At 36.8% G+C, this 12,902-nt stretch overlaps 1 protein-coding gene across 6 annotated transcripts in view; it reads right to left on the minus strand.

Moving 5' to 3' along the window:
- Rev3l (REV3 like, DNA directed polymerase zeta catalytic subunit) overlaps nt 1-12,902 on the minus strand; it is a 197,496-nt gene that overhangs the window by 77,331 nt on the left and 107,263 nt on the right. For all 6 annotated transcript variants that reach the window (XR_015445360.1, XM_087195955.1, XM_087195956.1 and 3 more), the window contains 2 exons: nt 5,715-5,857; nt 1,054-5,185 (listed from right to left, as the gene is read on the minus strand). Coding sequence is in view for 5 of the 6 variants with exons in the window: in XM_087195955.1 (XP_087052081.1) it covers nt 1,054-5,185; nt 5,715-5,857 (4,275 nt within the window). In the remaining variant the exon portion in view is untranslated. The remainder of the gene's footprint in view (nt 1-1,053; nt 5,186-5,714; nt 5,858-12,902) is intronic.

Consider the following 12,902-nt stretch of genomic DNA (forward strand, 5'->3'; position numbering starts at 1 on the left):
TTAAAAGAAAAAACAGACAAGGAGGGACCAAAGTCCATTTGTACCCTTAATATCTAGATAAACTAACAATAAGACTGAAGATACTGAAATCACTTCAGAAGGTCATTTATATTAGAAACAACTTAAAATAACCTTCATTTAATATCAAAAGAACACTTAAAACATATGTATACTCATTGCTGTGGTTAGAATCTTGAGTGTCCTCCAAAGCCCCATGTGTTAAGAGGCTTGGTACCTAGCTTAGTACTGCAAGTAGCCGGCAGAAACTTTAAGGCGGGGGGGGGGGGGGATTAAGTGGGAGAAACTTAAGTCATTGTGAGTGTGCCCTTGAAGGGGATTATAGGGCCCTTGTCTCTTCTTTCTTTTGCTTGGTAGCCATGAGGTAAGCAGCTTTGCTCTGCCACACACTCTGCCATGATGTATTGCTACATCATAGTCCCAAAGCAATGAGATGAACCAATCATGGACTGGAAAGTCTAAAACTGTGAGTCAAAATAAACCTTTCCACTTTTTAAGTTTATTACCTCTGATATTTGTTACAATGACAGAGCCTGAACTAACACACTCATTTTAAACATCCTTTGAAAAATGAAGTTCTTTTAAAATAGTATAAAAGTTTGACATTTAAAAAACCCACCAATTTAAAAGTGATCATTGTGGGGATAGCTCAGTGGCAGAATGCTTACCTAGCATGTGTGAGGACTTGTATTTGATCCCAAGCAACTTAAAAAAAAAAATCATTGCAATATTTCTATTCCTCTAATTCTTAACAGCGATACAGTGTTAAGAACAGATCGAAGCCCAATAGAAGCATCAACTCAAATAAATTTGTCTAGATATAACAAGTTAGTGAATTTTCTTAATAAGTCTGTGATTACAAATAGCTTTCACAGGGCCGGGGATTTAGCTCAGTGGTTTCACCGCCTGCTGCGCAAGCGCAAGGACCCAAGTTCAATCCCCAGTACCAAAAAAAGCTTTCACAATGATGCTCACAAATACAGTATCATAGACAGAAAACTAGTAACCATGTATCAAATATCATACATATATTACCTGGGTTTTTCTGGCACATCAGAAGGATTACTGCAAAATGGTTCCTGGTAAATAGTTTCTGAAAGATCATGATCCAACAAAGTTGCCACAATTTCTTCCCTACTTGGTGGGGACATAAGTGGTTTCAGAATATGAGCAGTTCGAGGGGCAAAAATGCCATTTTTTGATTGTAAGGGAGAGCTGGCAGACCCTGGTGAACTATCAGGAGTTGGTGTCAACATATTATTTCTTGAAACATACAATTCTAAATCTTCAGAGGCTGCATCCACAAGTTCACCATCAGGGGAGGAAAGTATTGTAGTGAAAGAGGTATTAACTGAATCAAGAGACTGTCCCATTTCTTTTCTGGTGTGATCTTGAATCCAGTTTGAACTGCTTGGCTGTGAGAGGCTAAGAAACACTTCTTTGCTTACTGAACTCCTACTCAATCTGGATTTTTCATTCAGACAGTCCTCTGCTTGCTGGACACAGAAAGAATCCATTATTGATTTGGATCGTGTAGTGAGAGAATGAAAGCTATTTTTCCACTGGTGGTGGCAATGATTTTCATTGCTATCTATCGGGGATTTCTCAAAAAGTTCAGGACTAGATCTAATCCAAGAGGTTGAGTCTGAGGCATTATGCTTGTCTTCACACTCCTGGTTGTCATGACTTAAAAACTCACTTTTTTCTAAAATCTGTCCTGGTAAAAGATCCTGAACAGCATCACTTAAGAACTTCTGAGGCAAATTCTGATCTGCTGGGACAAACTGACTCCCGGAATAAAAACTACAAAATCCAGTCTGTCCTATTGTGTTAATATCAAAACTATAATTATGTTCAGGAGACAAGCTATCTTCAAACGAATAACAACTTTCAAAACCTGGATCTGAGAAAAAGACAGGACTGTCATCTGATAGGGAACTATCTAATTGGCCAGAATTTTGTAAATTCAAAGAGTCTGTTTTTAGTAGTTTGGGAGTTTTTTCTTTAGGTTTTGTACTTCTAGGAATTCGAGGTTTTCTTGGAGATGTTACTGATCGTGTCCGTTTGTTTGCTTTATGTTCAAGGGAACTGGAAATGATTTTGTTTGGTTGCTGTTTATTAGATAATGAGTCTTGCATAATGTTTGCATTTTGTGCTTTCTGCTGTCTTTTTTGTAACAATTCCTTTAGAACTGCCAGTCCAGACTGTCCTTCACCAAATGCTGAAGGTGTTGACACAGTTTGATTTTTACACTGAGAAAGTGATTTGGTTTGTGAAATTGCTTCTGACAGTGACCTCTGCTTTACCCTTTCAGGTTTAAAGTTTGACATGTCTAAAATAAAGCCCCTTTGTTTTTGCTCCCACGCTATTTGTCTGATTGGACTTCTTAAGGAAGTTAGAAAGCAATTATTTGGCATTTGACTTTCCTCTGAAGCTGCATTTCCTGACGAACAAGTTTCACTGTGCTTTGATTGTTCTGCCATACACACAAGCTGCTGCTGACTGTCTTTGCAATGTAAAAAATTAGGGGCACAGACCTGGTCTGGCTTTGATTCTAGGGAACTGCGATACTCATTTAACTTTCCAATGGATGACAAATAGTTTTTTTGTAAGTTTGCACTCTCTTCTGTCTTTGGAGACATCATACCTGAAGATATCTGCGTACTCTGTGCTACCTGAGACAAATGGTTGGAAAGGTCAAATACATTTTTTTGAATCAAGGTTGATTCTTGTAGAGTAAACATAGCACTCTGATTATGAGACCTTTGAATATTAATTTTTGAGATTCCAGAGCCTATAGAACTACAAGCAACAGATGAATGCAAATCATCTCGTGAAGTAGGAAATGTTTGCAAATCTGATTTCTTGCTTTCTAAGAAAGAAGAAAAGCAGCTAGATAATTTCTGTTGTGCACTGATTCCAATGGGCTGGGGAACAGAAAGAGGGTGATCTGTAGCAGAGTCCGTTAGCAACACCTCTTTCTGTTTAAAAAGTACTTGAGAGCCTCCAGAACTATTTGTAAGTTCAGATACATTCTGTTGTTTTAACACCAACTTAACTTCTGCACCAGATTGAGATTTTATTTTTTCATCCTTAAATGTTATGTGCTTTCTTGATTTACATTTCTCATTTGTTTTTTGTTTCTGTTTTGCTCTTGGTTTCTTTGTCCCATCATCTATTAGTTTATTTGTCTGATTTCGTTTATTTCTTTTCTTAGTAACTACAGAGGGATTAACATGCTTTGCTTTTGATTTCTTAACCTGCACTCTTGTGCGATTACTTTTTCCTACACGAGAGGTAACAGTCTTACTACTATAGGAATTAGGACCCATAAACAGCATTGCTTCTTTTTCTGCAGCAGCCATAATTTCTTCAGCTTTTGGATCTGTTGGAGACCAGCAGCGAGGTGGAGAAGAATTTATAGGACTTGTGCTTCTCTCAGAAAGAAAACCTAGTTTAGACATAACGTCACTATAATTCAAGTCACAGTCTTCGGTTTCAGCATTGTAAGATGGTGAGGGAAGAGAAAGAATAGCATGTGACCGCTTTTTTCTGAAAGATAAAGTTCTTTTAATATTTTCACTACTTGTCCTTTGTTGCTTACCAGTTTTTTTCTTAGCAGACTTATGTTTTGACTTTCTTCTGTGACTTTTCTTTGGTGTTAGTGGATAAATGGGATATTTGGTTGCAGGAGAATCAGGAACTTTTGGCCAAAAATCCTTCAAAGGTGCAAGCTTCTTATACAGTTCCATTTTTTCTTCTGTTAGTATTACTTGTTTTTCTTTAGAGTCTATTTTCCCTACTTTCACAAGCATATTTTTCCTCCCTCTAAACCTATTAATAATAATATACTTTATAATGACAGGGGGTAGCTTTTTAGACATTTTTCTTCGTTTTCGAGATTTGAGAGTTCCATCTAAACTTTCACCAATTTCCATAGGATGAGGTAGGCTAATTTTTGAGTTGTGTGTTACAAAACTTGACTCACTATCTTCCGTTTCATAATTTACCTTGCGTTTGGCTCTAAGTGTGTATTTATTTCCATATAGGCCAAAAGGTTGTTCAGTTTCTAAGGTTCCATCTCCAAAGTGACAGTCTAAAAAACTGTCTGTAGGTGTTCTGTTTTCAAAAGCTCCACGAGGGGCTTTAATTATACCACCAGCTAATACATTATCTTTCTCAGGATTATATGGATTATTTTGTATACAACTATCTTTTGTGGATCCAGCTTCACTACTTTTGGTAGACGTCTCCTGATGATCTATAAATTTCTTTTTATTTAATTTTAACTGGGATGGTTTATTGCCAGGTTGTAGTTTATACGTTACAGGAGATAATTTCTGTGGTCTACTGAGACAATTAGAAAGAACAACACTGGGAAAGAACATATAGTGTGCCGCTTGCTGGCTGAGACTTGGCTTTTCTGTTTTATGTTCTTGAAATTCTTCATATCTGATTTTAAGTTTATTTAGTCCACTCTCATCAGCAATGCAATCGAGAGAATGCACCATAGTTTTATTCTCTCCTGAGCATGAAAGCAATTCACAATTTTCAGTTAATGATGAGGGGAATAAACTATTCAGAGCTGTGCTGTTTCCTTTTTCATTTCCATCAGAGGGTAACTTATTTTTTGAATGACTTAAGTTAGAAAAGCTGAAACAGTTTTTGCCCAATGTATTCTCAATAGTGTGATGGTTCATATGTATAAAAGGGACATCCTTTTCAATCTTTCTAATGTTTGTGTACTTTCTACTTGGTACTTGTCTTGTAACAGATGGAATATCTTCTCCATAATCAAAAATACTACTTTGACAGGAAGATACTGGGAGGATATCTTTCTTACTACTTTCTTTATGAGAATTTTCTGAATGGACAGTGCAGTTTAAAGATTTCATTGAGTAAGTGCTTTCATTTGTAAAAGAAGCAACTGAGCTATCTAGACCTTTTTCTATATTGTTCGGCTGTGAATGGTCTTCAATTAAATCTTCCTTGTTCAAAACATGGGAAGAAAGGGCACTTGTGTGTTTACACTGGAAGGTAATCTTAGCAGAAGATGGAGGTTCTAATGTAGCAGCATCCTTATGAAAGATGGAAGATTTTACTGATAGCTTGCTTGTTGCAATTACAGAAGAGTGGGTTCTAGAATTTTCATTGTTTAGTGGATTGTCTGGAATGGAAGAAAAAAATAATTCATTACATTTCCACTTTTTAAATTTTTAAAATATTGCCCCATATCAAAATACTATCAGCATGGAAGAAATTACATGAAATTAAGTTAATATGTTGAAATAGTTATCTTAACAAAAAAGTTTGCCCTTACTATTTGAAACATTCTTTTGATCAGGAAAAGGTTACACTGGAGGACTATAACTGTCTTTTGGAGGAATAAGGGAAAACTACTGTCACATTTTAAATTTTTATGAAATAGTTTCCAATATTACTTAAATATTAACAGAATAAACTGATTAAAGTTTACAAAGCATGAAATCGGTACCTAACAATGTTATATTCTCTTAGAAATGAAAAGGAACCTATACTTACATTCTTTCAAAAGAAAAAAATGCCAAAGAGGCTCAAAACATAAGTGTCATAACAGCCTTATTTAGTCAACTCTATAGGAAATGTGATACTTTCAAAATAAAAAATATTTTTAGGTCCTAAATAACCAAATGCTCACTATAAACTTGTTCACTTACCACCATTTTCATCTGCAGTTCCATCTAACTGAGGTATAGAAAGATTGGCAAGAAGCAAATTGTTATCATTCCATTCCATTTCTTCTTCAGAAGATGAGTCATCATCTTCAGTTGAACTTCTATGAGTATTTCGGCACAGTGACCTAGAGTATTAAAATTTATTGGTGAGTATATTAGAAAAGACCATCTCAGATGCAAAATAATTTGTCTAATTTGACTACAACAGTAAAACAATAAAAAAGATCTGAAAAATGTAATTTTAAAAAGAAAAGTGTATGTACTTTGCTTTATTAACATGTTTTACTATGATATCTGCAAATTACTGTTGCAAATAGACATTACAATCCCTCTTACGTGAGCAGAAGAAAGAATTCCTACATTCACAGCTGCGCAATATCCTGGATTATCAGATTTAGTAATATTCTTTCTTATACTCTCTTTCATCCTGTCCTTAAATACACACAGGGAACAGCTTGAGTGAGAACCTAGTAATTTCTAAAAAGGTGCCTTACTGGAATATTTAAAGACATCTCCATAAATACATAAACACTACATACTGACGTGAAAAAAAAACCAGAAATAAAAAGGCGAAGGAGGGGTATTCAGGTCAGGTGTAAACAAAAAATAACAAAGTTCAAAGAAGGGCTTAGAAAGTAGTACAAGTACTGAGTCAATCTGGCAGTTTCTACAAAGTGGGACTATTCAGAAATGTGAATGGACCTCAAAGCCAAAAAGATGGTCTCTTTAAGTTTTATCTCATATCGATACTAACCTGATACTCTCTTTTATCTGAAAGGACAAATATTCCTATCCATACCCAACTTTTCTTTTTCTGGTCTCCAAAGTTTGAAACTACATCTCTTTATTATACATGGTAAGGTTTCCCCTTTGATATCCTTCCAAATCACAAAATCACTCTTCAGAGCTGAATTACCTAATATTTTGTGCTCAACTTTCTACTCAATGTAAAAACCCCATTTTAAACAAATCTAATACAATCAATCTCTGCTTTTACATTTTCTGTGAAAGGGATTTGCTCTCTTACAAGACAATTTTTCCATAGTTATTGGTCCTAATTGTTAGTAAGATAATTCATATATTACATAAAATATTTCTTCTCAGTAGGCATATCTGCCGTTGTTCCCCACCTTAGGGAGAAAGCATTGTATCTTTTCCATTCATATAAGGCATTCTCACTGGAAGTATAGAGCACATGTTTTTAATCTGTTGAGAAAATCCTGTTCTACTTCTAGTCTCCTGATAGCTTTTACCATGAACAGCTGTGGAATTTAGTCCAATACTTTTTCTCCAACTAGTGATAGGATCATATGGCTTTTTCCTTTCCTCTGTTAAAATGATGACTTTTGGGGGTGGATCTTCCAATGCTGAACCAACACTGACATCCCTATAAAAAAACCACTTTCCACATACTGCCAGATCTGACTTCTAATAGTTTGTTTTGTTAAACAAATTTCTATCATTGGGATCTTGTACCATTACATGAATCTCTTGTTTCTTATTTTTTTCCCCTTCCCTTGCCCTCCCTTCACCCCCTCCACCTTTCTCTATTTGCAAAGACCTTGTTTCCATTTTTTTCCTCTTCTCATATTTTTTCCTTTCCCTTTTTTCCCTTCCCCTACCCCTCCCAATTCCCCTGCTCTTTTAGACCTTTTCTTCCTGTTACACAATTATCAGTTATACATTTTTTAAATTACAATATTAAGATCTAGGAGACATTACCACAGATTTTACAGAATTTAAAAGGATATAGAAAGCATATTACAAAAATCTTTTTTGAAATAAATTTGACAACTTCTAAGAAGTAACTTAGAAGACAAATTAATGAAACTAACTCTGGAGGAAATATAAAATGTGAATAGCACCTATTAAAGAAAGTATATTCCTAGCTTGAAAACCTACCTATATGACAACAGCAGGCTCATAAACATTTTAACTGATAAATTATATCAAACACTTAAAGCAGAAAAAAGAAGGAACACTTCTCCCCTCATTTTAGGAAATCAACATTGTGCTAATACTAAAACTGGATAAAGATAATAGAAGAAAAAAGTATGAACATAGATAGAAATTTGTTTAACAAAACAAATTCTTAGAAGTCAAATCTGGCAGTTTGTAGAAAGTGGTTTTATTATAGGGATGGCAGTGTTGGTTCAGCATTGGAAGATCCACCCACAAAAGTCATCATTTTAACAGAGGAAAGGAGAAAGCCATATGATCCTGTCACTAGTTGGAGAAAGAGTATTGGACGAAATTCTATAGCTGTTCATGGTAAACGCTATCAGGAGACTAGAAGTAGAACAAAACCTTCTCAACAGATCAAAGACATGTACTCCATACTTCCAGCAAAAACGCCTTATATGAATGGAGAAGATACAATACTTTCTCCCTAAGGTGGGGAACAAGGACAGATATGCCTACTCTTCATCTGTCCATTAGACTTTGAAACATAGGTCTAAACCAAAATAGTCTGGCAATAAAATGACACAACTAGGCTAGGATTGGCACAGCAGAAGCAAAATCTTTATATGTACATGAAATGATCATCTACAGAGAAAATACTAAAAAATCTCTAGGAGCCCCTAGAACTTGTACTTGAATTTAGCAGGATTAGAAAACAAAAGGTATATATAAAAATTCAGGTCTGTGTATACTTGCTATAAATGAAGAACTGGATATTGAAATTTTAAAGTTATGTAGGAGTACAAAGGACTTAGAAAAGTTAAAAAAAAAAGTGTTGGAAGACGTTTAGTACCTAATTTTAAGACTTCTTCTAAAGCAACAGTAATCAAGGCAGTGTTGGTGTAAGGAAAGACATATAGATCATTGGAATAAAACAGAGAATCTAGACATAGAACCACACATATATGGCCCACTGAGTTTTGAAAGGTTATTTAACATTAGCATTTTATAGAATATAAACTCGATTCAAGAGCCGAGGAAGAGATAGTGTCTTCGGCAAATGGCATTAGAACACCTGGTATTCTTATATAAAAAATTAACCTCAACCCTTTTTTTCCATACATGAAAATACTTGAAGGGATCTATGAACCTAAATAAGAAAGCTTAAAAGTATAAACCTTTAAGAAGAAATTATAAGGGAAAATATTTATGAATTCAGGGTAGGCAAGAACTACCTACGATAAAAAAAACATGATGTCTAAAACAAAAAAAAAGTTGATGAGATTCCATCAAAATTTAGAACTTTAAATGACATCATTAAAATGAAAAGTAGTCCTTAAACAGACCATATTTACAATGCATATAACCTATGACCAGAATATATAAAGAATTCTTAGAGTTCATTAATAGACAACCCAATTAAAATGTAGACATAAGAAGATGATAAATAGCCAGTACAGCACAAGGAATGGTGTGCAATTCTAGAATCAGAAAAATACAAATCAGTACAATAATAGGACTGAATTATACACTCATTAGGGAGATGAAGTCAAAAGTTTTAAAAGCCTTGTCATGACTTTTTCTTTTTTGTTGGATTCTCCCCCTTTGCGTTTAATTTGTCACGCCCAATGGATTCATTCTGCTGGGTTTCCTGGGGTTGTGATCCTCATTGTCTTTTCCTAGGGCATTGTCTAAAATTTTTGGGAGTGCTGGTTTGGTATTCATGAAGTTCCTGAGGTTCTCTTTATCATGAAAGTATCTTATTTCTCCATCAATTTTGAAAGATAGTTTTGCAGGGTACATCAGGCTGGGTTGGAGGCTGTTTTCCTTTAGGGCTTGAAATACATCACTCCAAGCTTTTCTTGCCTTGAGGGTTTGCATTGAGAAGTCTGCTGTGATTCTGATGGGCTTTCCTTTGTATGTGATTTGTTTCTTTTCTCTCACTGCTTGTAGAATTTTATTCTTCTGTTGGATTTCTGGAATCCTAGCTATTATATGCCTATGTGAAGATTTTTTTTGATTAAGGCCAGCTGGAGTCCTATATGCCTCACTTATGTGTATGTCAAGTTCTTTTCCCCTCCTTGGGAAGTTTTCTGCCATCACTTCTGTGAACAGTTTTTTTATGTCATCTGTACTCTCTCCTCCTTCTTCATTGACTCCAATCAGTCTTATGTTATTCTTCTTTGTATCGTCTAGCAGCTGCTGGATTGATTTCTCATGTTCCCTTACAATTTTAAAGCAACTTTACTTTTCCTCCTCACTAATTGCAATCTTATCTTCTATATCTGAAATTCTATCCTCACTGGTTCATTCTGCTGCGCAGACTTTCGATGGAGTTTTTAATCTCTTGGAAATCTGTTTGTATCTGTTTTATGGATTCCATTTGTTTCCTATGTTGGGATTCCATCATGTTCCTCAGATCCTCTATTTTTTTATCTGTGTCCTCTCTAGATTAATCATGTCTTGCACCATGAGCAAAATCTTTGCTGTTATCTGAGTAATTATTTCTGATTTCATTTTTCCCAGATCATCTTTTGTTGCCAGTTCAGAGTCCAGGTGGTTGAGTATCAGAGTGCTCCATCTCGTTTCCCTTTCGGGTTGCTGTAGGTGATCTGAAAGTCTGTTTTTGAGGCTTGTTTACGTGTCTTCCCATTTCCACGGGTGTGGGGGTGCTGCTGGCGCCCACTCGGCTCACCTTCTCTGCCCTAGGAGCCTGGGATGGAGGCGGGGGAGCTTCCTTCCAGGTGCTGGGACTGGCTGAGCTTCATTGCCCTAAGAACCTGGGATGGAGGTGGGGAGCTTCCTTCCAGGTGCTGGGACCAGCTCACCTTCTTGGCCCTAGGAGCCTGGGATGGCAGCGGGGGAGCTTCCTTCCATGTGCTGGGACCAGCTGAGCTTCACTGCCCTAGGAGCCTGGGATGGAGGCGGGGAGCTTCCTTCCGGCTCCTAGATCTTGATATTGTAATTTTAAAAATGTATAATTGATATCGTGTAATAGGAAATAAAGGTCTAAAGGAGCAGGGGAAGTGGGAGGGGGAGGGGAAAGGAAAGAAGGGAAAAGAAAAAATATGAGAAAAGGAAAAAATGGAAACAAAGTCTTTGCAAGTAGGGAAGGGTGGGGGGGGTGAAGGGAGGGCAGGGGAAGGGGAAAAACATAAGAGCCAAGATACTCATGTAATGGTACAAGATCCCAATGATGTATATAACTGTATTTTATATCTAAAATGTAGCAATAAACTTAATGGGGAAAAAAAAACCCCAAAATATTTCTTCTCAACTCTAGTTGTTGATAATTGTATTCCTGTACGTTATGATTTGGAAATGAAATGTTCTCCAAAGCTCATGTGTTGAAGGTTTGGTCACCAATACAGCAGTGTTCCGAGGTGGAAGGTGACTGAATTGTGAAGACTTTAACCTCATCCACTGATAAAGACTTATAGCTTAATAGGCAGGCTATTGGGAGGGGACGGAAACTTTAGGAAGGCTGTGGCAAGTTGGAGGAAGTAGGTCACTGAGGGCATGCCTTTTCCAGCCTCTCCCCACCCTTCCTGCCATAAAGGAGCTCTGTTCCACCACAAGCTCTCTGCTATGATGCTGTTTTATCACCAGCCAATAAGCAATGGAACCAAGTAACCATGGACGAAACACTCTGAAACCGTAACCTAAAATAAATCTTTCTCCTTTTTCTCAGCTTTCTGTTACAGTGATAGAAAGCTGAATAACACAATGTATTACACAAAATCTTTCTTTTCAACTTCCATATATTATTCCTGTTTTTATCCTCTGAAGACATATGGAGCAGGTTTTGTCATTTTCCACAGGATAGCCTTCAAAATACATAAACATATTTATTATTTGTCCCATAGTTCATCTCTATTCACTATTCAAATAGTCTTCAAAAGCAATAGTATTCGCCTAGGGCAGAGAAGGTGAGCCAGTCCCAGCACCCAGAAGGAAGCTCCCCCGCCACCATCCCAAGCTCCTAGGGCAGAGGTGAGCCGGTCCCAGAACCCAGAAGGAAGCTCCCCCGCCACCAGCCCAGGCTCCTAGGGCAGAGAAAGTAAGCCACACAGGTGCCAGAAGCACCAGCCCCCACCCCCGTGGAAATGAGAAGACATGTAAACAAGCCTCAAAAACAGACTTCCAGATCACCTACAGCAACCCGAAAGGGAAATGAGATGGAACACTCTGATACTCAACCACCTGGGCTCTCTGAACTGGCAACAAAAGATGATCTGGGAAAAATGAAATCAGAAATAATTACTCAGATAACAGCAAAGATTTTGCTCATGGTGCAAGACATGATTAATAAATCTAGAGAGGACACAGATAAAAAAATAGAGGATCTGAGGAACATGATGGAATCCCAACATAGGAAACAAATGGAATCCATAAAACAGATACAAACAGATTTCCAAGAGATTAAAAACTCCATCGAAAGTCTGCGCAGCAGAATGAACCAGTGAGGATAGAATTTCAGATATAGAAGATAAGATTGCAATTAGTGAGGAGGAAAAGTAAAGTTGCTTTAAAATTGTAAGGGAACATGAGAAATCAATCCAGCAGCTGCTAGACGATACAAAGAAGAATAACATAAGACTGATTGGAGTCAATGAAGAAGGAGGAGAGAGTACAGATGACATAAAAAAACTGTTCACAGAAGTGATGGCAGAAAACTTCCCAAGGAGGGGAAAAGAACTTGACATACACATAAGTGAGGCATATAGGACTCCAGCTGGCCTTAATCAAAAAAAATCTTCACATAGGCATATAATAGCTAGGATTCCAGAAATCCAACAGAAGAATAAAATTCTACAAGCAGTGAGAGAAAAGAAACAAATCACATACAAAGGAAAGCCCATCAGAATCACAACAGACTTCTCAATGCAAACCCTCAAGGCAAGAAAAGCTTGGAGTGATGTATTTCAAGCCCTAAAGGAAAACAGCCTCCAACCCAGCCTGATGTACCCTGCAAAACTATCTTTCAAAATTGATGGAGAAATAAGATACTTTCATGATAAAGAGAACCTCAGGAACTTCATGAATACCAAACCAGCACTCCCAAAAATTTTAGACAATGCCCTAGGAAAAGACAATGAGGATCACAACCCCAGGAAACCCAGCAGAATGAATCCATTGGGCGTGACAAATTAAACGCAAAGGGGGAGAATCCAACAAAAAAGAAAAAGTCATGACAAGGCTTTTAAAACTTTTGACTTCATCTCCCTAATGAGTGTATAATTCAGTCTTATTATTGTACTGATTTGT

The sequence above is a fragment of the Heterocephalus glaber genome, unplaced genomic scaffold (genome assembly GCF_053883595.1).
Source record: "Heterocephalus glaber isolate CG9 unplaced genomic scaffold, H.glaber_assembly_v1.0 deba00001610, whole genome shotgun sequence".
Taxonomy (NCBI): domain Eukaryota; kingdom Metazoa; phylum Chordata; class Mammalia; order Rodentia; family Bathyergidae; genus Heterocephalus; species Heterocephalus glaber.